The 27,887-nt window shown below is 34.8% G+C and overlaps 1 protein-coding gene across 1 annotated transcript; it reads left to right on the forward strand.

The window, feature by feature from the left end:
* The first annotated feature begins 1,312 nt into the window (after window positions 1-1,312).
* Window positions 1,313-27,724, forward strand: mnd1 (meiotic nuclear divisions 1 homolog (S. cerevisiae)). Its single transcript, XM_059343250.1, has 8 exons — window positions 1,313-1,440; window positions 4,399-4,464; window positions 5,884-5,941; window positions 7,247-7,395; window positions 11,417-11,491; window positions 11,612-11,726; window positions 22,062-22,106; window positions 27,361-27,724. Exons 1-8 carry the CDS (start codon window positions 1,438-1,440, stop codon window positions 27,465-27,467), a joined length of 618 nt encoding a protein of 205 aa, XP_059199233.1. The 5' UTR covers window positions 1,313-1,437; the 3' UTR covers window positions 27,468-27,724.
* The last annotated feature ends 163 nt before the right edge of the window (window positions 27,725-27,887 follow it).

Genomic DNA, 27,887 nt, shown 5'->3' on the forward strand with positions numbered 1-27,887 from the left:
TTTATCATCTCAGCCCCAATAAGGTTATTAACTGTTTTGAATTTTGGTTCTAGTGTAAACATCCCAGTCTCAGTAAACATATTTACCATGTGTTGCATGTTCAAACAGAAACACTGAATTATGAATGAAAAAAGTTGACAAAAACGAAAACTAAGGACATTTTCACTATAATTTTAGTTAGTTTTGTAAGCACACAATACAGTTTCAGTTGGTTATCGTTTTTTTAAAAACTCTAGTTTTTATTTTTATTTCAGTTAACGAAAATGTTTTTTCAATTCTAGTTTTCGTTATTTCGTTCGTTTTCGTTAACTATAATAACCTTGCTTTACACTATGTATCATGATACAGGGGTTACATTTCAATATTTTGCAATTCTGTAGACAAGGCAATAAAATCTAATTTCAGGAAAAATTGTTATTGTGTAAAGAACACACCATATGCGTTTATTTTTTATGCAGTGAGGTCTGGATTTGCATTAATCAGTCCCTAAAGCAACCCTTATCATAGCACTTCTTTTTGTACAATCTGTCTGCTACGAATCTTTGCAGACTATAAATTAAAATTAATATTGTGTTTTGGACAAAGCATAATACCCCCAACTCAAGTGTATAGAAGTTATCTTACACTTTAAGCTTGAATAGCTGCTGAAAACACTTTATAAAGTTGCTTTTCTTCATATTTTTATTAACATAACGTATTTTAGTTTGCAGAATGATAATCAAATCAGACATTTTATTTACATGTTTATTATTGTAAAAATTATGTTAAAGATTGCAGGTATTTTATTTTTCCCTGCAGGGGTGATTAATCTGTGTTTTCAAAAACTGCAGGTCTGCACAGTACACCGTAACTAATGTCGTTTTTATGTTATAATGTTCCAGTAAACAACAGAACTCTTTCGTTTAAAGATAAGAGACCCTTTTTTCCCAGTCCTGTTCCTATTTGAACAATGTATTTTATTAGACAGCAGAGGGCGTCAGGAAGTCACGAGGCGAAGACAAACAGCATCCATCCTCCCCTTTAAAGTAATGCTGCCTTCAGTTGCAGTCGGAATAATAAGGACTCAAGCGAAGAAAAAACGAACCACCCAAAACGTCAATAGCAAAATGGCAAACGTGTGAAAGTATGAAAGATGTGTCAACAACACAACAGTTTACATGTTTTTGTGTCAAAATGATAGGCCATTTAATAAAATTTGCACACCCTTATAAAGAGCGCTTTGTAGAGTTTGTTACAACCGCATACGTGACCGGTGAAAGTAGAATTCACGAGGCGCAGTGAAGGCAGCACAAGGCACGTCACAGCCATTCGCGGGAGATTCAGTAGTTATCTTACTGCCTGAACTATTTCTTTCTTGTTTTGGATTAAAAACATAGCAGTATATAATATATATATCATCTTGTCCTGGGACATTGCTGGTACATCCAACATAACAAAATGGTAAGCAGATATTCACCTTTACCTGCAGACTGCAGTTGATGTAATAGTACAGAAACAACCGACTTATTTGGGCTGATGCTAGCTTTGCTAAGCTAACGTCGTTATCGGTAACGGTAGCTTTAACTATGGAGGACTAAACATGACTTAAGTATAAATAAATAAATAAATCAATGCATAAATAAATGTATAAATAAATGCATAAATAAATAAATAAATATGTAAATAAATGCATAAATAAATAAATACGTAAATCAATGCATAAATAAATAAATAAATGCTGAAATAAATGAATAAATAAATAAATGCATGAATAAATGTATAAATAAATACAGGAATAAATAAATAAATGCTGAAATAAATGAATAAATAAATAAATGTATAAATAAATACAGGAATAAATAAATAAATGCGTAAATAAATGCATAAATAAATAAATAAATACGTAAATAAATGCATAAATAAATAAATAAATGCTGAAATAAATGAATAAATAAATAAATGCATGAATGAATGTATAAATAAATACAGGAATAAATAAATGAATGTGTAAATAAATGCATAAATAAATAAATAAATATGTAAATAAATGCATAAATAAATAAATAAATAAATACGTAAATTAATGCATAAATAAATTAATAAATGCTGAAATAAATGAATAAATAAATAAATGCATGAATAAATGTATAAATAAATACAGGAATAAATAAATAAATGCGTAAATAAATGCATAAATAAATAAATGCAAAAATAAATGTATAAATGCTTTATATTTATTTCTACATTTCTACATTTATTTATTTCTACATTTCTACATTTATTTATTTCTGTATTTATTTATTTATTCATGCATTTATTTACGTATTTATTTATTTATGCATTTATTTATACATTTATTTATGCATTGATTGATTTATTTATTTATACTTAAGTCATTTTTAGTCCTCCATATTAACTGCCAACCGACAGTAATATAAATTAATACATATATTTCTAAAGTTATACCCTTAGCAATACAGACAGGGTCAATAGTCACAATTCAAGGACTGTATTACTAGATACGTATACCCATCAACTTCATTTAACGTTAATTAACAGAGGACAGGTGAACTTTCTGTGATTAACGTTAGCTAGCTAACTTAACCTATAAGGGGAGAAACAGACCATATTAGTTGGGCATAAAATAATAATAAAAAACACTACGTTTTCAAATAGAGGTTTGGTAATGTCGTTCAACCTTTAGTAACCATACTAGCAAATAATTTCTTCTTCGTGGTCTAAGTTATTGTTGCGCTGTGCTACCCATGTTGGCCAAAAGCGATATTACAACAACAGTGACGTATGGTAGATGACGTCACCCTGTTAAAATAATCGCCTAACTCATTTTTTCACGTTTTGCAGGAAACACAAAAAACTTCACTGAAAGTGTAACATATGACATTTATTGATCATTTCACTCAAAAAGGATGGCTATTGGCAAAGTAATAACACTGTGTGTAAATGATATAACTTAAGAGAAATAAATGACTTAGGCAATTTTTTAAACATGCCTTTGTGACTTAAGCAAGATATGTTAACACTTTATTTTGAAGGTGTCTACATAAGGGTGACACAAGCCTGTCAGAAACATGACATGACAAGTATCATGAGCATTAATGTTACTTCAAAGTGTCATTAATGTTCATGACACATCCCATGTCATGTTTATGACACACTCATGTCACTCTTATGTAGACACCTTAGAGCAGGGGTGTCAAACTCAAATACACAGTGGGCCAAAATTTTAAACTTGGACGCGGGCCAACATTGATATTTATTGAAAAAATTGACCTAAACAAGTTCAAACGAAACGGAACGAGCAAAGCTTGATATAACTTAATATTGCAAATATTCAAAATCGAATATCAAATAAAACAAACAAACACATCAATGGCATTCATTTCTTCAATAAAATTTAAATAAAAATCGTATGTCCCTTTATTTTATATGCGGCCTTCTTTAAATTTAAATTTAACAGTAATCTTTTTCCACAGGCTAAAAATAAATGTAAGAATAAAATAACAATAATAAACCAAATGGCTATTAATAATATCCTTCAATGAATGAGCAACCCTTCAAGCCTTGGACTAGCAAGAAAAAGTGCATAAAGACAACTTTAATTGTTGCTCAGTTTGCTACACACTGATCTACTGTGTTCAAGCCAGAACACCAGCAGAGCATTCTGGGATTTGTAGTATTATATTTTGGTATTTCCTCGCGGGCCAAATATAATTATACTGCGGGCCAAATTTGGCCCACGGGCCAGAGTTTGACACCTCTGCCTTAGAGTAAAGTGTTACCAATATTAGTGTCAACAATAAAACACTGATAACTAAACAATCTCCCTCTAGCTCTTCTTTGCTGGGTTCTTATCTGATGCCTATGAATGTGGCAAATTGTCAAAGAAGTGATGATCTTAAAGGGGTAAAATCACATGATCTGATCAACTGAGGATGTAGGCGATTTTACCATAGGTGGCTGGCGTCATGAGGAGATGATTTAGGCAAAAAAAACAACAATTTTGACAAAAAATGACTTAGGCGATTATTTTAACAGTGTGACGATGTATAGATGTGCAATAGAGAGCTACCACAGACAGCAGTGACGGCCTCTATTGAATATGCATATTTCTAAGTGCTGGAAATGCTAGATAAGTATCGTGAAATGTTCATGCTTTGCCCCTTATTGTATGGTAAATGCTAGGATTACAACCTCACATATAGTGTTAACTGCCACTTGCATATTTTTTCATTGCAGTGTAATATGGTGGCATATGTCCATGCTTTGTTCCATGTTAAATGCCAGGATTACAATCCCTCATACAGTGTTTACTGCCACTTGCGTATTATTTTTGTGCTTTGTAATATTGTGGCATATTTAATGCTGTTGTTAAATGTTACTTTAAACTATCTGTTACAGTCGAAGAAGAAAGGACTAAGTTTGGAGGAGAAGAGAACTCGCATGATGGAGATTTTCTTTGATTCGGTGAGTTTTCCCATTGCAGGTGACCATGTTAAAGTTTAAAGCATATTTATATAATATGAAGCCTCCATATTTCTTTTGTGCTGTCTTACAGTGTGACTGCATGTGTTCAAAAGATAATCACTGTACCTAGGCAGTATCGTTATGCATTTTATTCATTTTAACACAATCAGGACATGAACAGTATTGATATTATTGATTCAGGCTGCCCACTTTGTGTGAAGGAGACAAAAGCCAACATGCAATCTACCACTGGGCGGCTGTGGCTCAGTTCATGGCAGCCTACATGTTGAAGTATCCATTCCTTGGGCAGGATAGTGTACCCCAAATGGGGTATTTCACCGCATTCATTGGTTTGTGAATGTATTCCCAGTGTTGGCAGGTGGCACCGTTGAAGGATAGTCTCTGCCACCTGTATGAATTTGTGTGTGAACAGGTGAATCAGCGCAGTAAAGCACTTTGGATAAAAGCGCTATATAAGTGCAATCCATTTACCATTTACTACTAAAATATGAATAAAATTTAAAACCTGCATCAGAAAGAGAACAAGTTGTTCTGCATCACTTCATCGTGAGGTTTTCTCTCTTATTTATGTGTTTGTATATATATATATATATATATATAATTCAATTCAATTCAATTCAATTTAATTGGCTTTATTGGCATGACGTAACAATGTATATATTGCCAAAGCAAGCATCAGAAAAAAAGATAACAAGATAAGGAAAGCAATATTTACAGTAAATTATTATAATTCTGTTATTCATTTTAAAAGAAAAGAAAAACTAATAACAATAAAAGAAAGCAATATTTACAATCATTGAACAATATTTACAATCAATATATAATTCATACAATCTAACTGTCCCAGCAAAAAAAAGAATAAAAAATAAAATAAAAAGAATAAAAACAAAACAACCAACAGCTGTCTCTCTCTCTCTCTCTCTCTATCTCTCTCTCACTCACTCACTCACTCACTCACTCACTCACTCTCTCTCTCTCTCTCTCTCTCTCTCTCTCTCTCACTCTCTCTCTCTCTCTCTCTCTCTCTCACTCTCTCAATTCAATTCAACATATAATATAATATAATATAATATATATATATATATATATATATATATATATATTACACTAGTAATAAAAGGTGTATTACTTGTAAAGTGCTTTAGAAGGGAGAGAGGGTTAAAATGTCAGCCTTACAATTAGACATAATGTAGATAAAATTAAGTATTTTTGGATTTCCTAAAATAGGTTAACCATGCAAAATAATTCCTGGAAAGGCAATGTCACGCTAATGCATATTTTAAAACTTGAAATTCATACTATCGTGCATCTGACAGATGTTATATTTAATTCCTCTTTCTGTGATAATATGGTATAAAAAAGTTTTTCTTCTAATATATTCTCTCTTTCTCTTTGCAGAAAGATGTGTTTCAGCTGAAAGACATTGAGAAGATCGCTCCTAAGTCAAAGGGCATATGTGAGTAATGATAAACAGTTTAAATAGAGAAATGTCATTCTAACAAACGCTGCATACAGAGAAAAGTGACTCTTGATAACATTGTGGTGTCATGCTTGTAACATGACCATGGCAACCAGGACTAGCTGTTGCCACCCTAACTGTATTTAGTCTGTTTAAACAGAGCCAGACCTATCAATGGCAGCAATCTCATAGTGCAGAGAACTGTTGAAAGCTTTTGGTTTTAGATAAAACACATGTCCTCAATGTCAATATAGAGCTTGACTTCATGAGTATGGAGGGAACATTTAAAAAAATATATAAAGTTGAATTTTTAAGTGCAGCAGAGGAACAAAGCTGTGTTGTGTATGTTTGGTAGAGCTAAGGAGGGATTTAGTTTTAAAGTGGACATAACATTAATGTGGAGAAACGGGATCGTGTTGCTGTGATTAAAAGCACATGTTTTTGTCCCTCTTACTTGGGCATGATATAGTTACTGAGTGATGGGGGGAGGGGGCAACAAGAGATCTGCATTATGGGCACATTTTCCTGTAGAAGGGGAGAACATGTGAGAAAAGGGGCCAAGGGAGTGATCTCGGTTAAATAAAAAAAGAGTGGTAATAGCACACTGGTAACCATTAAAAGGCAGAAGTTGAAAAGGGGGAAAAAAGCTGTTTTGAGTTGCATGAACAGCAATGAGAAGAAAGAAGTGGAATGAAAGCTCATACAGAGTTTGATTGATCCATCCAGAGTGTTGTTGTTTTTTTTTTTTCAGTTTTATTTTCGTTCCTCGTTTTTTATTTTAGCTGCTGTTCAACATCCTCTCAAGACTCAGCACAGCTCAGCCCTCAATGCAGCATATAAGCTCTTTCAGTTTCACAGTGGACCGGCTGAGCAAACGTGTGGGAGTATCACATTTCACTGCTGACACTGTTCAAGATGGAGCTCCTGCTCTATTACATCCTCTCATGCAATGTTCTCCCAGATAAGCAGAAAGCAGCCAGAAAGGCTGCAGATGTGTGGGTTAAGTAGTGTGAACATTTGAGTGGTTCTTTGCCAGCAGTAAAAATGACAACTGAATCTCACTTGTATTTTTTAAATCCTCAGCAGAATGCACTATTATACCTAATATCGGTTACCTTTTATACAGCTGAAGAACTTCTCAGCTTGCAACAATCACACCTCTGCTAAAAATCAGTCTTTCCATGAATCAAATCAGTAATCCACAAATAGCATCAACTGCTGAGATGGCAGCGTAATGATAGAAAATGAAGGATTATGGATCTTTATGTAGGAGGTGTGCTTTCCTCTCTCTGCTGCCTAAAGCTCCCATGACTGTGAAGGATGTGCTACAGAGCCTGGTGGATGACAACATGGTGGACTGTGAGAGAGTGGGAACATCCAACTACTACTGGGCTTTTCCCAGCAAGGCCCTCCACGCTCGCAAGCATAAACTGGAGGAGCTGCAGAAACAAGTAAGGACACTCCTCTAGTCTGAAAACAACCAAGCTGTGGATTTTACTCATCAAAATGCAGTGAATACACACCACTGTGCTGTATACCAGACTTAAGAACAGTTCTTTCTCTGCACTGTTAAAAATGTCTGTAGATTTTACGGTGAAAAAATGTTAAACCATGACAGTAAAAGACCGTAAAGTGATAAATGGGTTAATTCAGTTTCAGTAACAATGAAACACCCTAAATGTATATATCAGCCAAAACACTATTTTTTTCCTTTTTTTGGGGGGAAAAATACATTACTTCACTGTAAAATACACTGGCACAGTGAATATAAAAAATATGCTAACATATTTACAAGCCATCACTGTAATTTTTAGCATTTTTTTTTTCTAAAAATACATTTTCACACTGTTAAATGTACGAAACACCATATCTCTAACAGAAATATACTGTAATATTTAATGGTAAAATCTTTAATCTATGCAGCATTTATAAAATATTTTCTTGTCAATCATATGACAAACAGCGTTTCTTTTGATCGAAAAACGTTTTATTTTTTACGGTAAAATATGGAATAAAATGGCAATCTTAAATGTGAAATCAACAGGGCTAATATCATTTTACCGTAATATTAGAAAAAGTTGCACAGAATTTATTACGGTAAAGTTCTGGCAACCACAGCTGCCGGTATTTTACCGTAAAAACAACAGTTTTTTTTACAGTGTGGGTCATAAGCACAGAACAGTGAATAACACCCTCACATGCAAACCTACTGAATTTTGTGCAACAATTACATTTATTGTAGTGCAATCATTTCCTTCATACAAGTGAAAAAAAAATTTCTGAATGGGAGGGAGGGTATAAGCTAAACTTCAAGGTCCACCGAACACGCACAACCAAAAAGAGCTTTTGTATCAGCATCTACGGAGTTAAATTGTGGAATAAGTTAAGTGTGGAAGTACAGAAAAGCCAAAACATAAGACAGTTTAAAAACAAATATAAAGACATCTTTACAAAGTACAGAAATTTAGAAAAGCCTCTGTAACATGGATATATGTAGACTGTAATTTTGTAATATACATGGTAACTGTATTTATGTTTATAATATTTATATATATTTATATATATATAGTAATTTATAATATACATGTATAGGTATTCACAATGTAATATAAATTGTTTATAGTATATGTATATATATATAATTATTTATAATATTTGTATGTGACTATACTGATTATTCATATATGTATATACTGACCTGTTAAGGAGTAGGACTAGATACGTTTTTTTACTTCTTCCTACCCCCTTTCGAGCTTGCAGAAAGTGTCTGTTTCTTTTCAATTTTTTTGCTTTTTGTTTTGTTTTTTATTTATTCATCTATTAATATTTAAACTTGTTTTTTTTATTGCCTGCATGTTCGAAATAAAGACAATCAATCAATCAAATAATTATATTATTGTAGTGCAACATCTACTCATTAGTGCAGAATTACAATGTTTATATATATTTTTTACTGTTTGTTTGCCGAAGTTATATTTTTGTGTCTTTTTATTGCTCTGATCAAGACTAGAACTTCATTGAATTTGTACAATGAATGACAATAAAGCAGTTATATTCTATACAGCACAGACACCATCTCCCCAGAGCTGATCATTAAAACTTTATTTATATAGTAAGTAAACTTTATTTATATAGCACCTTTCACAGACAGAAGTCACAAAGTGCTTCACATAAAAATCATACACATAACATAAAAATGTACACACAAATTTTAAAAGACCAAAACAACAGCAATTTAAACAACCATAGCAGTCCCGAAACAATCAATCAAAATTAAAAGTCCTATATTTTATGAAAGGAGAAGGTAGATTTGAACAGATGTTTCATCAAAGGTTGTGTTTTCTGTTTCTAGAAGACGCTGCTCACTATCGTTTACAGTAAATGAGGCCAGCACATGTTGAGCACGGAGCAGAAAACGCTTCTGGTAAAAGAGAGCTAAGAGAAAAATGGGAAGTGGTAGTAGTTTAATTATAGATGGATTTTTTTCTTTTCTTTTTTTTGAAACAGTTTTTTTCTTTCACACTTTAATGTTGAAACTAAACAAATGTATTCCTAAATAGAAAAAAATATTCATTATAATCACAACTTCAGAATCTCCATGCTGCACTTGTGTGAGAGGTTTGTTGTTGTAGAAAGTGACGCTGCTCATCTTTGAGTGTCTCCGTGTGTGCTGCGTCCCTCTTCCCTCAGACAGATGGTGTGAGGGTGGAGACTCCTCAGAGAATGACGGCTGCCACATTTCTTGGACAGAAGTTAAATGATGTAGAGCAGCAATCTGTCACCAAAATAAAGACGTTTCATTTTACCATAACCATTACAATATACAGCAGACAATCATTAGAATAACTCTGTTGACTCATAATTGGATGGTTAATATTATAGCATTTGTTTAACAGATGCAGCGATGTTAATATGTGTGCTGGAGTGTCATTTACAAAGAAATTATGAGACAGCTAAATTACTTATCAGCATGCTTTAACAGTACAATGCACAACACTGTTAATCTCAATAAAATGTTGGCCTCTAATGCACTGGTGATTAGTCATGAGCAATTCAGATTAACACATGTAAGGGTGTATGTAACGGTTAAAAGGCTTCAATTCAATTCAATTCAAACAACTTTATTTATCTCAAATAGGGCAATTCAGTTTGCTTCTTCCCTCTGGTAGAAATTGTGCTAACTAGTGATGATTTGTCGCCTTTTAGATTATTGGTTTATCTCAGTAACTGCTTCAGTTCAAATGTATTCATTTTAATGCAGAATAATACAGGAAAATCTCTATTGTCAACACATTTCTCCCTGCAGTTTGGAATTAAATATGTCGCATGTAAGACTGTTTTACTTTTTTTAAATATACTGTTATTGAAGGAAATGTGTCAGACAATATCCCTCCTCCTTCCATGTAGCTTTTTACAGAACCTCTGAGAGATCATTTTATCTTCTCAAGTTTGAGAATAACGGGGGTTTAGTGCACTTCCATTCCAGCAGGTGCATATGCCACTATATCAGCCTGTCTAGCAGTTAGAGAGGTGTGGACCCGAAAAAGTGTGATATGGGTGCAGGGTTGCAGATCTTGTCCTCCAACTTTAGACAAAGTTATAAACACAGAAGGCCAGAAATTCTTTAGTTTTGGAGTGAAGTGTAACATATAAGATCAGTCTGCAGGAGTGTTCTTACAGCAGTCACATTTATTTTCAACATTTGGGTTGATCTCAGCTAACTATGACCTGGAATTGTATTAGACTGAGACATGCACAGAAAGTTGATGAATATACACTACTGGTCAAAAGTTTTAGAACACACCAACTTTTCCAGAATTTAATTGAAAATTATGCAGTTTAATGTCTCAGTGTACTCTGAAATTAATGCACATTTGCAACATTTAAAATTCTTTATTGAGCATGATAGTGTTTTTGAAAGTGAAAAAAAGATTCAAAATCACATTATATGTTGGACTAAAGGACTAAAAAAGACACAAAATGACCAAAAAAGATACCAAAAGACACAAAATGACTAAAAAAAAGACACAAAATGACAAAAAAAGACACCAAAAGACACAAAATGACTAAAAAAAGACACCAAAAGACACAAAATGACTAAAAAAAGACACAAAATGACCAATAAAAGACACAAAATGACTTACAAAGACATGAAAAGAATTAAAAAATGGACAAAATAGCCCAAGACTCCATAGAGTTAAGTTGTTAACCCATTTCTTGTTCCCTGAAAAAGGCCTACTTGTATAATTCTGAAATGTACATTATTTTTCAGTTTTGGTTAACCTTACCTTTTTTTATTTACCTCTGGCAGTTCACCACTTACCTTTGTACCCTTTCAAGCTGTTCATTTGACTTGAACTGCTTGAATTTCAATAAAAAACTGGAAAAATTGGGGTGTTCTAAAACTTTTGACCGGTAGTGTATCCTCTGAATGGGTCCATCCCAGAACTCATAGACTCATTTACTTTACAGATTTCTGAAGCAAAGCAGCGGAAATTGTCTGTACAGAAAGCCGTTGAAAAGGCGAAAGTAGGACGTCAAGATACAGTAAGAATGTTTTTCATATGCTTCTACGCGTTTTACGGACAAATATATCTATTTTTTTTTAGCATAAAATGAATAATCCATTTGTAAAAATAAATCTATCGAAAATGGCTGTGTTTGCAGAAGGACAGAAGCTCTCTGCTGAAGGAGCTGCAGGCTCTGAGAGAGGAGCGGACTCAGCTGCAGGCCGAGTTGGACAAGTACAGAGAATGTGACCCAGAGGTCGTTGAGGAGATGAGTGAGTACAGTAAAATGCAACTAAAAGTCTGTTTTAAGCTTTGGCATCGATCAAGTCAACTGCGATCACCGGCCAAAGAAATCTAGCTTCCATAAAATGTAGCACACTGTAGGGCTGGGCGATATGGCCCTAAAAGAATATCACGATATTTCAGGCTATTTTTGCGATAACGATTATTCTTCACGATATTACGAAATACTTAAAAAGATTTAGAAAATGTTTTTTTTAGTCTGTATAAATAAATAAAAATCTAAAATGTAGTGTGAAGTGCAAATCTCAACAGTTGCCAAACACAAAAACGTTGACTCTTGAGTATGAGTAAATAATAAAAAATAACCATTTAGGGGTTCCGGGGGCATATTTTAATGAAATATTGTAAAGGAGAATAAAGGTTCTTGTATGTTTTATTTAAGGCATCTTATTTTGACAGTCTTCTTGTAAGTTCTGTGGTGGATTCTGTTAACACACCGTGCTCTTATTTTGAAAGCTGCATGTGTTTAGCGACAGAGAGTAAGTAGCTTTTTGCGATTAAAACAACTTTAATTGTTAGCCTTACGCCACTACATCAAGAAGTAGGAATGTTGCCAATATCATGATATGCTTCTTTTTTAACCCTAAAAAAAATATACCGATATTATCGTGAACGATACGATATGCCACACCCATAGTACACTGCCCAGTATCATGAAATCCTGCTGTCCAAGTCCAAGAAATGAATTTGCTCGTTTTCTTTGATCATATCTAACATAGTTGAATCAATTGTTGCCCTCGGATTTAAAAGCTGAATTTTGTGTGAGTTTTTTTTGGAAAGTAAGCTTGTACAGTAAGCTTATAGTTAGCAACTATAAATGAAAGCTTTGGGTGGTCTTTACACTAAGAAGATAATTAGAATGTATTCCAGCATCAGGTGGCTCATCAAGACAGATGGTGTGTTGTTTTTTTTGATGCATCCATTGAGAATCTCTTATTAAGAGGCAGAGAAAGAGTTGGGCAGCATCCAAGAAACAAACCACTTGAGGAGCTTCTATATGACTCAAACTGCCAGAAATAAGTGTTTTCACATCTGATAATTAACACAGAGTTGTTAATTTCAGTATTGCCTCTCAGAAAATGGTCAAATATAGGAGTGAGAAAAATTAGTGTTGAGCCATTTTCTTACCATTAATGTATTGGCATCCCAGTAAAGTTATACAATTTAGTTTAGAGCTCAAAAAACACATTAAGTGCAGTACTTGCTTGTTATTTTTGTAAATATACACTCTCTGGATTTGATGCATTCTTTTTTTTTGCGATCAATTATTTTTATTTTCAAAAGAGAAGGGCATGAAACAAGTCAAATACAGTAATACAACAAGTAGTATTCACTTCCCTTTACCCACCCACCCCTCCCAGGTTAGCGACATCCCCCCTCCCTCGATATCCCAAAAAGATCTTCTACATTAGATACAGCATAAATCACATAGTACATAAGTCATATCCATGTCCTATATGCCAAAGTAAGTATATGAAAATAAACAAAAAATTACATATATTTCAAGTAAAGATGTCTTTCTCAACTCAGTAAATCTTTAACCATTGCCACTGCAGAGGTCCAGGTTTGGATTGTTTTCTGACTAGCTCCATGCATTTTTGCCACAGACAACTCCATATAGAGTATGCTCAAAAATGATTGTAACCACTGGGTGCGTGTGAGTGTGTTGGGGGGCTTCCAGCGCAAGGCCAGCATTTTCTTAGCTGCAGTCAGCCCCGCTAATAGAGTGCGGGTCCGAGCAGAGGACAGGTTCAAAGATGAGGTGTCATTTAGAAGTAGTATTTTAGGAGAACATGGTATGTCTACCTCCAATAGGCCTGATAAAGTGGAAGATACCAACTTCCAAAAAATCGCCACATCAGAACACTCCCAGTACATATGTAAGAATGATCCTACATGACCCAGAGAACATAGATCACAAATGGATTTGATGCATTCTGTTTTTATTTGCATTTTACAAAGAGTCCCAGCTTCAGTGTTCGTACCTGTCTAAGAGGAAGCGGGACAATTCTCTCCATCTGTTCAATGACCAACCGAGGTCGACTCATGTTTTTAACAATGCTCTATCACTTTCCACTTTTTGACCATCAGCCATTACCACAAAATATAACATCAAAAATAAAACCCTCTTAAGAAAAATCTCCTCCCTGCAGAACTTTGCCTTGTAAAATGTAAACACTCGGCTCATCCAGTTTGCATGTCATAAGTAATTTCATTTCGTTTGCATATGTAGGTCATAGAAGTCATCAGCACTAAACTGAGACTGTTACGTATCCAGTTAAAAACCCCATGTAGTATGTTTAAATATTCAGCACATCAATCATTCAACACAGACATACTGTAGTTACATAAATGGATATGATAGCAGGAAAAATCTCCAGTAACCTGTGCTGCAATGAAGTTGGCTACCAATCAAAATCACCTACTCATAGTGCTAAAAAAACCAAAAACATAAGCAGAATGTGAAGAAAAAACATACTTTACACCCTCAAATCCTCACTGAATATTATCTTGCATGGTCAGACAGCTCCAAATAAGCCGCATTAGAGAGATGACCACATTCATATGAAGTATGAGCGTATGAATGCAAATGCTTCCTTTTAATGCATTCAAGGACCGCCAAGTCGTCCTTACAGTGTGCATAGAAGGAAGTGCGGTGCAGGTTTTGGTCTCAGGGGTCCACGTCTCTAATGCTACAGCTTAAAACAAACACGTATGTTGTCTGTTGAGCAGCAGTTTCTCACGGTTCAAAGTTAAATGTGATTGAGGAAGTAAAAACCGATCAGAAGTGGTCACCAGAGAAGCTCTTATGTCAGTTTTAAACCATCAGCTTGAACCACAAAACATGTCCACACAAGTCGGTGAGTGTGAAGAGCGAGAACCTTCCTGCTGAAATGGAGACTATTTTTTTTTCTGGTCTCATTTTAAGACTTGCATGTCAGTTTTAATTGCGGTCTAAATGAGCTGTGCAAGCTCTGACCTCTGACCTGAGGGTTTGGAGAGCGAAGCTTTTACCAAGATAACATTATTAACACACCTCTTCTATTGTACGTCCACACAGTGCACACAACTATTAGTGGTATTACAAAAATCCCATACTGCCTGGAGTTCATGTAACAGCTGACCTGTGTTAAAGGGGGTGTGTTGCCTTATGTACACATGTGATGTGCCGTGTCATAAAACTTTCTGGTTTGTTTACCTGCACCGCCCAAATAATGCATTTAGTCTGCACGCACTGCAGTTTTTTTTCTACTTGCATGACGTGAATATGGTCTCATCTTTTGACAATCACAAGGAAATTCCAGACAAAATGTATTATTAATAAGTTGAAATAAGGTTTGTGGCTCAGTTTAAGATAAATGTTGAGAGTAACTTTAAAATTAAAGGCAGAATGAGTAGGATTTTGTCAAAGATTTGTCAGCTTGGTGTTTAGCCTTGCTATATTTATGGGGGGTTTTAGCACCATTTTTGTAGCATCCTTATAGCTTCTACGTCTTTACAGAGTCAACCCCTCACACCCTGCATGCATTGGCTGGGGGTGAAACACCCAGAAACATCCTTATTACAGGAGAAAGGGCACACTGCAAAAAAAAGAAAAGTTAGGTGAACTCAAAATTTCAAGGCAACAAACTTCGATAAAATTTTAAGTTGGACAATTAAACTAAATATTTTAAGTTTTGTTTTTGAGTTTGCTCAACTCTGAATTCAGATTTTTGTCAACTCAACTGTAAGTTGTACTAACTTATAATTTCACATTGTGATAACTTTTATGCTTACTTCTGCTAACTTCTGTAATGTGCTGAATTGGCACGATTGTAACGCCGCTATGAAATGTCAGCTAATGTTGCGACCACAATTTTGAGTTAGCATTGATACGCTAATGGCTACTCTTGTAGCTGTAACAAGCAGCGCCGCTAGCATCAGTTAGCCGCTAGCATCAGTTAGCCGCTAGCATCAGTTAGCCGCTAGCTTTTCGCTAATGACCGAATTTCACCGCTTTCCTGCATTTCACAACAAAGAAATAAGAGTTAGCAGAACTATTGTCCCTTGTTGTGAACCCCAACTTAAAGATATAAGTAACAACAACTCACCAACTTGTTTTTGAGCAGACAACTGGCTTCCTTTGTTGTGCTAACTTACATTATTGCCCTAAATGTCAGTAATTTATATTTCCAAATTTTACCAACTTAAATCACTGTTTTAGGCCAAAAAATACAAGTTGGCTTTTTTACAGTGCAGAGTGATGACTGAGAGTTTAGCTAAATCCCACTCATTGTGCCTTTAAGTTATTTCATGGCCGAAAATATCCGTGAAGACTGATATAAGTTATAGTCTACTATGTAAGTACTACCTTGTAGGCAGTAGGAAATATCGTTTAGGATGAATGTCTAGTATACTGAGAATTTGACAGTGTACGATATGATCTGTATGATCATAGCAAAATTTCTCATAATTTAGCCAACAAGGTTCATAATTTGGAATTAGGTAAAAATATAGAGTGATCACAAAAGGCCTTAGGTAATACAAAAAAAGAAGAGAAGGCAATGTGATATATTTTGTGTATATTCTGTGTATCAGCTAAATATTCTCGACACTCTATGCTAGATTCGTAACCAAAAAAAAGATTGTATTAGCTTGCTGCCAATATAAGCTAAAATCCAAAATGCAGCCAAATTCTTTCACATTTGTATCTGGGTCACAGAGAAAGGACTTAATGATCACATTGTTAGATCCATCCTATGCAGAAGCTCAGTCTCTGGTGCCTGTGATAAACCTGTTGCCAAGCTTAATCACTGCAGCAGCTGTTGGAGTCCCAGTCCCAACCCCAGGAAAGTTTTCTTTTATTTTTTCCTTTCCTATGGCTATCTGAACATAAAAAATGTTTTTCTTCTTCTTGAAATATTGACACATTTAAATAAAACATTTGAATGGAATATATTAAATATTAAGGTTACCATACCAGTCGTTTTATCTTATTTGCAAATGGCAAAAAGAGATTAAATCTTCATCCAGAGCTCCCTATTTATTATTAACTGGCGTATGTCTCTACTGCGAGTTTAGACTATGGCAAAATCAGTCAGTATCAATCTCAATTTCTGTCTGTATATGTTCTGTTTTAACTTGCATGTGAAAGTTATGTAATGTACCTCATATGCACCCAGGTTGAACAGATAAACACATTAGACAGGGAAAGGAGAAACCTTTCCTTAGCTTCTACTTTCAATTTCTTCTGTCTAATTTCCATATTTTTCACTCTCTCTTCATTTGCCCACAGGTGTTATTTTCGTTTTTGTTTTTTTTAACTACACCACACACACACACACACACACACACACACACACACACACACACACACACACACACACACACACACACACACACACACACACACACAGCTTTGATACAGATAACGATCTCCCTTCAGTGAAACTTGAATTGTTCTCTGAGAGCTGTGTGCCTCTATGTACGGAGTGTATTAAATGATGTTATGTCTACTTGTGTCTCCTGGGCCTGATTGGACCTGGAGGATGGGCTCGGACCTGCTCATGCAGATGTTCTTGTCATTGGTTCAAAGAGCATCTTTAAAGCAAATGTCTGTCTGATCATAGGTGAAAGTGTTCAAAGTACAATTTTAATGGATTTTTTAAAAGTAAAACATCTAAGCACTTCTTCTGCCACTGGTTGAGACCATAAACTGTACAAAAGAAGTGGACAATGCCACTGTTAGCGAACCTTAAGTTTGCTATTTTAACCATCCTGTTTTTTCACCTTTTATTTGTATTTGAGAGCCATACCCAGAACCCAAACTGTATTGGTTTAGATAGATTGATTAGATACTTTTACCTACTAGAGGTTGTCTCATGTTGACCAATTATTCCTAAACATTTAATCCAAATGGCTATAATTTAATGGTTTGATTCTGCAAACTGTCTTTTTAATTTAGAATGTCACTCAGGTCAAAAGCATAACTCACTTCCTTACTTACTTCTGTTCACAAAGATCCAGACCCACACTACGTTTTTGTTATGTATACTAATTATTGTGTATTGGATTTCTTTGCAATGTTTTATGCCCTAAGCATGTTTGACAGTATTTTCCGCCAGTGCTGGAAAAAGTATTCAGATCCCTAACTTAAGTAAAAGTAGTAATACCACACTGTGAAATGACTTAACTACAATTTAATGTCCTGCATTCACAACTTACTTAAGTTAAAGTACAAAAGGATCAGCATCAAAAACGATTGTTTTATATTTTCAAAATATATCATTGGATTATTATTATTGATCCATTTACGTAAGCAGTGTTTTAATTTTCTCAAGGTAGGTGATTTTAATTACTTAATATGTTATCATGAGGTCTAATTAAAAAAGATGTCTTATCACTTTAAATTTATAATGTTTTTTAAGCTAACTCTCGACCTGAGAAGTAACTAAAGCTGTCAGCTAAATGTAGTGGAATAGAGGTATAAAGTTACATAAAATGTAAATACTCAAGTACAATTTCTGAGATGTTGTACTTTACTTGAGTAAATGTACTTAGTTACATTCCAACACTGGTTACCACATCCACAAATACCAATAATCCAAACCAAACATTTTGGCAAATCCAACTGAAACCAAAATGTATTTACATTTGTAGATTGCTTGGTACTCCTCCCATTTGATTGCAAAACGGCTCATAAAAGCATGTTTGCATGTTTACTTTAATTACTATTCAAAGTACTAGTGGTGGTGCCAACCAGTGGACAAACCACATTTTGATTTAATTTGTATTCATCAAAGGCCAAAATGTTTGACAATGATTATCACACACATAGCTGCCAATAAGCCAATGTGGTAGAAGGTGTGGCTGAAGAACCACCAACCATGGGAAACGCCTTAACTAATCATAACCAAAATATGTGCATGGCAGGTATGACACAATGAGGAAGCAGAGTTGAAATGGTGGATGTGAATTCACACACCATGTTTACAACCACACTGAAGGGAAATGACAACAGTACAAAAATGTATTGATGTTTTTTTCAAATTAATTTGAATTCTTAATTTCCTCTTACATTGACCAAGGAAAACAATGTTTGTTTACTTTCCTTCCTTCCCTATCACTCCTTTTAGTCAGGCGGCTTAGCGAAAAAAAGGGGACACGCCGGACAAAAGCACCACATTTTTTATCCACATGCTCTCTATCACCATAGGTTTCAATTTTTGGTAGGAGCCACTTCATCAAGATTCCGGAACGGATATGGCACCCATATAAAGTCTATGAGAACCAGTATATCTTCCAAGCCACTTAAAAGGTCAATCTTGGTGTCAAAAAATACATTTTCTGGGTCAAGGAATCATTTAAAGCTCTTGAGAATATCTATCTATATATAATATATTATTTATGTCTGCTGTGGTTGTAGCTAACCAATATGTTTTTTACTTGGCATCATTTACTTGCGCATGTGTACTGTTTTGTGCATGATATTAATTATGTTGTATCTATTAATGTGATGTTATATGCTTACATAAAGGGTGCCCTTTCAACATTTAGCCAGGGACAACAGATTTAAAAAAAATGAGTCATCCAGGCTAACCAAGGCTCACGTACAGGTACATGAGTCAGAGGTGAATTCATCTAGTCCTTCCCACTTACAGCTCATATCAGTTTTCATTTTTTTGTTCTCTATAAATGATTGTTGCTGACGGTCAGTGACATTCTTTTTTTTTTTTGAAAATTATATTTATTGGGTTTTTAGAATTAACATGACACATACATTAATGAGGGTTTACATGCCCACATTCTTAGATAAAAAAACAAAACAAAACAGACAAGACAAATTACCACTAAAACAAAGAACAAAACAAAGTAAAACAAAAAAAACAATAGATACAAAAATAATAATAATAATTAAAAAAAAAAAAGTATAACCCTGTATTTCCTATGTAGCTGCTGTGTTGAATATTACATTTTCTTTATACACTTCATTGTCATTTTCAAGTGTTCAACATCTTGATCGGTGACTTTCAAGATGTTCAATAAATTGTCCCCATAGCTTAAAAAAGCTCTGTATTTTTCCCTTGGTGGCATAGGTTAACTTCTCCATGGCTAGAACATTGGAAAGACTCTTAAAGGAACACTCCGCCGTTTTTTCATATTAAAACATGTTATTCGGGTAAGTAAGACGAGTTGAGACAGACCTCTTGCGTCTCAATGCGTGCACTCAATCGCCCTGGCGCGCGGCGCCACTTGGCTAGCACTTAGCTTAGCCCAGTTCATTCATTAGGATCCAAACAGATGGACAGTTAGAAGCGACCAAACTCCTCCACGTTTTCCCTATTTAAATACAGCTACACGAGTAGTTAAACGACCAAGTACGGCGACACAAAATAAAACGTGGCGCTTTTCTAAGCGGATAAAAAGGAGAACTATAATGTATGGCAGAATAGCACTTGGGAGCACTTCGACTCGGCGCAGTAAAATCATCACTTCCGCTCCCTCTCACTTCCGTCAGGAGTGATGATATTACTGCGAAAAGCGCCACGTTTTATTTTGTGTCGCCATACTTGGCGCCGCGCGCCAGGGCGATTGAGTGCACGCATTGAGACGCAAGAGGTCTGTATCAACTCGTCTTACTTACCCGAATAACATGTTTTAATATGAAAAAACGGTGGAGTGTTCCTTTAAACCAATGTTTAACTGTGGGAGATTCAGCGCTCTTCCAGGAAGTTGCTATACAGTGTTTAGCCTGAAGTGAGCACAAAATGACAATCTTTTTATTCGCACCTGACACTCCTAACTCCGCTGAAAGTAGTCCTAGGATAAATACCTGAGGGCAGACAGACAAGTCAGTGACATTCTGATCAAAGCCTTGGACAAGATCATTCTTCTGATTTTTACGAAGGACAAAGGGAGAAATCTACTAACCCCACTGTGAACTAAGCCTGGCCTACAACAGCTCACATTGGCTGGATGTTGTGATGCTGCAGCTCAGTCTTCTTGGCACAGCAGCCAAACAAGTGTTTTCTATCTTTAATATGGCTTCAGCATGAGCTCAATTTATAAAGCTATGATTCAAGGTGCATACCAGCTTGATGTCACATTGTTGTTGTTGTTTAAGGATCCTCTTTTATGGGCCACTTAAACATTAAGAGCAATCCAGTTAGAGCACATTGTTGAGCGCTGTTTCAGCTCCAGCTGCAGGGAGGTGGAGGCTAAGCTGTCCACTTGAATTTAATAGTAAATCAGCACTACAGTGTGGCTGCAGCTATCCAACCATCACATATCTGACCACACTTTCCTCCACAAAGGATCTTGTTTGCGGCAGAACTTCATTTATGTCCACTTTCCCAGAATGTTTTCTGTCTTGTGTCCAGTGTTTTCTGACAGTTTAATGTAATGTACTAGACTTGCAGTACATTTCTTACAGAAAATATCATCTTTTCTGAAAAGACTGTCAGCTCGGTACGGAAGCCCTGAACCGCAAGTGAAAATTTTTTTTTTGAGATGTTATCTTGTTATTTCGAGATCATATCTCGTTATTTCAAGATAATATCTCGTTATTTCGAGATAATACGCATATGTAAAAAAAAAAAATAATAATAAAAAAAAAAAATCTTCCAAAATTTTTTATCTCATTATTTCGAGATAAAAATTTTTTTTTTTTACATAGGTGTGTTATCTCGAAATAACGAGATATTATCTCGTAATTACGAGATATTATCTCGAAATAATGAGATAATATCTGAAGAAAAAAAAAATTTTGGAAGATTTTTTTTTTTTTATTATTTTTTTTTTTTACATATGCGTATTATCTCGAAATAATGAGATATTATCTTGAAATAACGAGATATGATCTCGAAATAACAAGATAACATCTCAAAAAAAAAATTCTTCACTTGCGGTTCAGGGCTTCCGTAGCTCGGCTTTCACATAAAGTATTTTTTTTTTTTTGCACAGTATGCAAGTCTTCCTTCATAAGCACGGCTCACAAAACATACATGCTGTATGGATTTGCAACACAAAATGGACTATGATGTTTTGGTTCTCTTATTTATTTATTTTTTTTACATAACTCTTACTGTTTGACCTTTGAAATGTTGTCCAGTAGGTGTTTAAGTAAGTAAGTAAGTTTAAATTGCAGATCTGAGCGGTTGCCTTGTTTTGAGCAATAATCAAAAACTGACTAAAGGGAATAATTTACCTGACAAAAGGAAAGAAATTTTAATTGATTTCATGTAGTCGTTTTCCTTCCATTGGTGTAACACACATTGCAGACGTTATTTATAACGCACATACTGATCGTACATTTTGTTTTGCAGGAAAGTCGAATGTTGTAGCAAAAGAAGCTGTTTCCCGCTGGACAGGTGAGTCATCTTCTCTTTTATTGCACGCACTTAATATGTCTGGAATCAAGCTGCAACAATTAGTTGATCAACAGAAAAAGAACTAGCAACTATTTGAGAATCAGTTAATCATTTTTGTACTTTTTTTAAGCAAAACTGCAAAATATTGGGTGGTTTTAGCTTCTCAAGAGAAAGAATGTGAAAATTGTCAGCATATTTAAGACATTTAAAGTGGCAAATCTGTGCAAAAAAAGTTGCAGATTTACGAGAAAAAAGTAGAAAAAAAAACTTTTTTTCTCCCAGATTCACCACTTTAACCCTTAATAGGACACTTATTGAAATACTTGCAAATTCCACATTTCAACTCTAGAGAATATTGGAGGATATTACATACAGCCAGAATGTGTTAAAAAAAAAACATACGAAAATAGTATTCTGAGAAAAAAGTTTACGAGATTAAAGTGGCAAATCTACGAGAAAAAATGCGCAGATTTATGAGATTTAAAGTGTTGAATCTGGGAGAAAAAATAGCTTTTGTCCCACTTTTTTCTCATAAATCTGCTACTTTTTCCGCACAGATTTGCCACTTTAATCTAGCAAATTTGCAACTTTTTTCTCTAAATATTACCTGAAGTTACCAAATATAGTTCTTTGCCTGATAAAGGGATAAAGCCCATTAAAGCTGTAAGGTTGCTCTGTGTCTCCTCCTTGCAGTCAACTCTTAGGCTCTGTGTGCATTTATTGACCCAAGCTGTAACCTTGGAGACGGCTGACCTTCGGGGATCATGGTAACCAGTTGGTGTGTGTGTGGTGTTTTGCCTCTTTAGGGTCAACATTGCCTGTAACTGGTCAACAAAGTCACGCTGTCAGATTTCATTGGCACATTTCTGCTTCACTTCCATAGGATCAGACTCATTTTAAGACACGATGAGTCATATCTGCCTCTTCCATGGCTTTTACTTCCCTCATCTGGGGCGGACACTATGAAACAGAAATATAACAGTTTTCCGTACAGCACTGTGTAGAACAGCAGCCTTGGTACAAGTGCAATGTCATTTTTGAATACAAGCTGTAATGTTCTCAGCTTGTTACAATGAAAAGCACAATTTGTCCAGTTTTGTAAATCAGCTATTCCCAACCTTGGGGTCGGGACCCCAATTGGGGTCACGAGATGATTTCTGGGGGTCGCCAAATCATTTTGGAAGTCAGCTCTGTCTCCACTGTGTTAAAGTGTTCATGTGTTTTTGGTCATTTCATGTCTTTTTTTGGTCATTTTGTCTTGTTTTGGTCATTTTGTGTCTTTTTTTGGTCATTTTGTGTCTCTTTTGGTCATTTTGTGTCTTTTTTTGATCATTTTGTGGTCAATTTGTGTCTTTTTTGGTCATTTTGTTTCCTTTTTTGGTCATTTTGTATCTTTTTTTGGTCATTTTGTTTCTTTTTTTGATAATTTTGTTTCTTTTTTGGCTGTTTTTGATTCTTTTTTTGGTCATTTTGTTTCTTTTTTGGCTCTTTTTGATTCTTTTTTGGTCATTTTGTGTCTTTTTTTGATAATTTTGTTTCTTTTTTGGCTCTTTTTGATTCTTTTTTTGGTCATTTAGTGTCTCTTTTGTAATTTTGTGTCTTTTTTTGGTAATTTTGTGTCTTTTTTTGGTCATTTAGTGTCTCTTTTGGTCATTTTGTGTCTTTTTTTGATCATTTTGTGGTCAATTTGTGTCTTTTTTGGTCATTTTGTTTCCTTTTTTGGTCATTTTGTTTCCTTTTTTTGTCATTTTGTGTCTTTTTTTGATCATTTTGTGGTCAATTTGTGTCTTTTTTGGTCATTTTGTGTCTTTTTTTGGTCATTTAGTGTCTCTTTTGGTCATTTTGTGTCTTTTTTTGATCATTTTGTGGTCAATTTGTGTCTTTTTTGGTCATTTTGTGTCTTTTTTTGGTCATTTAGTGTCTCTTTTGGTCATTTTGTGTCTTTTTTTGATCATTTTGTGGTCAATTTGTGTCTTTTTTGGTCATTTTGTGTCTTTTTTTGGTCATTTTGTGTCTTTTTTGGTCATTTTGTCTTTTTTTGGTCATTTTGGGTCTTTTTTTGGTCATTTTGTGGTCAATTTGTGTCTCTTTTGGTCATTTTGTGTCTTTTTTTGGTCATTTTGTCTTTTTTTGGTCATTTTGGGTCTTTTTTTGGTCATTTTGTGTCTTTGTTTGGTCATTTTGTTTCTTTTTTGGCTCATTTTGTGTCTTTTTTTGGTCATTTTGTGTCTTTTTTGGTCATTTTGTGTCTTTTTTGGGTCATTTTGTGTCTTTTTTGGGTCATTTTGTGTCTTTTTTGGGTCATTTTGTGTCTTTTTGTGGTCATTTTGTTTGTTTTTTGGGTGATCTGAACTGTGCGTGTGAGATTGTGTTCAGTGAGCGGGGGTCGCGGACAACATGCATGTTAAATTGGGGGTCGCGACTCAAAAAGGTTGAGAACTACTGCTGTAAATCACCTACATTTTTCCTTACAATTTCTTCACAGAAACCAACACAACACAGCCAAATCTTCTAGCCTTGGTTTGAAGTTTGAATCTTTGTGTACCTATATTTTTTTCTAACTAAACATTTAACGTACACTGCTATTATTGCTCTGTGGCTGCTGTTATTTCAGCTTCTCACAGCCGACCCCAGCAGGATAGAGGAAAAAACCCAGCTTACTGTATTGAACTGCCTGTGGCTAGCGCTTTTCAAAAACAATGTTGTGCGTCTTTAACCTGTAGCGTCGCCCCACTGGGACACACCCACACACACAAACACTCACCTACAAGCCCTGACACAGTTCACACTTCCACTGAATTTTGTCATATCAAAACTCAAGTACAATGACCCTACAGGAGCATTACTAATGGCATGATTCAGAGCTTATTGACTTAACATCCTGATAAAACATGTGTTAGTCTACAGGAAGCTATTTGATTTACTCTTTTAAAGGGGTGACACAGTGTTCAGGTTGTCTAATGAATCACTTCTTAAAGGCACTTTTTAAAAAAATCATAGAAACCTTTTTAGATTGTCACATAAAGAAAGAAGAAAGTAATTACCATGTGTAATTCTGATGTGTAAATCTGATTACAGCTATGTTGAAGGTTATCTGCCTGTAGAGTTAAACTGATATGTGAATGAAGCACTGTTCTGAACGTGTATGCTTGAATGACTCATATCAGATAAATAAAGATATTCTCACATTAGACTATTAGGGCTTCAAACTTAAATTATAGTGAAATTGCAATATGGAAAATGTGTGTTTAAACATAATCTGGAGTTTCATCTACACAATCGCCCATGTAAACCAAAAATCTTTCGATATTTGAGTTGCAAATTTACTGGATTAAAGTGGAAAATCTACAAGAAAAAAAGTTGCAGATTTAAGAGATTTAAAGTGGCAAATCTGATCAGATTTACGAGAAAAAAGTAGGAAAAAAACCTACTTTTTTCTCCCAGATTCACCACTTTAACCCTTAATAGGACACTTATTGAAATACTTACAAATTCCACATTTCAGAGAATATTGGAGGATATTACATACAGCCAGAATGTGTAAAAAAAAAAACATACGAAAATAATATTTTGAGAAAAAAGTTTACAAGATTAAAGTGGCAAACCTACGAGAAAAAATGCACAGATTTATGAGATTTAAAGTGGTGAATCTGGGAGAAAAAAGTTGCTTTTTTCCCACTTTTTTCTTGTAAATCTGCAACTTTTTTTGCGCAGATTTGTCACTTTAAATCTCTTAAATCTGCAACTTTTTTGATATTTGAAATTAAATAATCAAAAAACATAATAAACAAAGTTTAAAGTAAAAGAAATAATCCTGGCATGTGGATGTGTTTGTTGTTTCCTGATGTTTCAGTAGATGTAGAGCAGACCCTAAATGAGAAACTAAAATAACTGAATGAGTTGCCATGAGCACTAAACTTATATAATGTAAATATTCTTCTGGGCTCAGTGGATTATTTTGGTCATCTACAGTTATAAGCAAACATGTAAAGTGTTTTTCAAATTATTTCCTGTATTCAACTGCCATTCATAGCTAACATGGTCCTCTGTTGATCCCCTTCTTTGGAAATTAGCAAGCATAGAATTATCATAATCAAAACATAGTCAACGTTCATATGAACAGCTTTTAAAATATTCTATCAATATACATTGATTGCTGTATAAATTCATGCTGTTAATGTTATTTTTCTCAATTGCATTCATAGTAAATTAGATGCATTAATAAAGGCTGAAAGAGGCTAAAAGTTAATGGTTTATGTAGCTCAGAAGTGCTTGAATTTTCCTCTTGGTTGCCGTACCAACCCTAAATAAGTTTAAAACATGAACATTTCTCGCAACTTGCTAAAATGTCACCTCTGCCTGACAGATATATGGCATCAAATCTGTATGGTCTCACAGAAATCCGTGAAATAGCCACGGATTTCGCTTAACTCAAAATCTGTGGAATAGCCACGGAATCGCTCAAATTTCCGTGAAACTGACACGGATTTCGCTACAATGCAAGTTAATGACAGTCATATCCCGTGGCTATTCCAACATACAAAGTGATTATGTACATTCACTGAGTGAATATTTAGAAAGTAAAACATATATTTCTCGCTAGAAATGTGATCAAAATCCATTTTTATGTAGAAACTAAGTCAAAATATAGATTTTTTCACTAAAAATGAGAGAACTGTCCGCCATGTTTTTTGTTCTGACCGCCGGGACCTTGAAAGTCACGTGACTTGGAACAAACCAATAGGAACAAATATCCATGGAATAGCCACGGGATATGACTGTCATTAACTTGCATTGTAGCGAAATCCGTGTCAGTTTCACGGAAATTTGAGCGATTCCGTGGCTATTCCACGGATTTTGAGTTAAGCAAATCCGTGGCTATTTCACAGATTCCTGTGAGACCAGGTTCATCTGTAGTTAGCCAGATTTTTATGCAAAAATACTGGTAAACAATGCTCGGTTATAGAGTGCCCCGCTCTCCTTAAAATCCTCGTCAAATGCCCAAATCATCTACAGGTGTGGGAAACGCTCCATTTTCAGTGCTTAATAATTAAATCTTCTGCCAAAAATAACTCAACTTTCACCAAAACAAGCAACGAGACAGATGGTTTGTTCTTGGACTCAACAATCATTTTCAAGTCCAAGAATATTCTCATAATCCCAGACTGACTGTGCTATCTGTAATATGTTATATAACACCGGAGGCTCTGTGTTTTTTGCCTCATTAAACAAAGATTTCGTTTTCTGTTTTCAGACAATGTTTTTGCCATCAAGTCATGGACCAAAAAGAAGTTTTCCTTTGATGACGGCCGCATCAACAAAGCCTTCGGGATCCCTGAGGACTTTGACTACTTGGACTGACTGGCAGCGTTTATACCAGACTTTATGGTAACATTTGGCAAAGAATAAGTGTTTAAGCTTCAGTTTGAAGCCAGTATACCTGGTCTCAGCAGTTCTACTTTATGTTCTGGGTAGCACAGCTATTCTCAACCTTGGGGTCGGGACCCCAATTGGGGTCGCGAGATGATTTCTGGGGGTCGCCAAATCATTTTGGAAGTCAGCTCTGTCTCCACTGTGTTAAAGTGTTCATGTGTTAATGTGTTTTAATGTGTCTTTTTGGTCATTTTGTATCTTTTTTGCTAATTTTGTGTCTTTTTTTGGTAATTGTGTGTCTTTTTTTGGTCATTTTGTGTCTTTTTTTGGTCAATTTATGTCTTTTTTTGGTCATTTTGTGTCTTTTTTTGGTCATTTTGTGTCTTCTTTGGTCAATTTGTGTCTTTT

This window comes from Centropristis striata, chromosome 1 (assembly GCF_030273125.1).
Source record: "Centropristis striata isolate RG_2023a ecotype Rhode Island chromosome 1, C.striata_1.0, whole genome shotgun sequence".
In the NCBI taxonomy this organism is placed as follows: Eukaryota; Metazoa; Chordata; class Actinopteri; order Perciformes; family Serranidae; genus Centropristis; species Centropristis striata.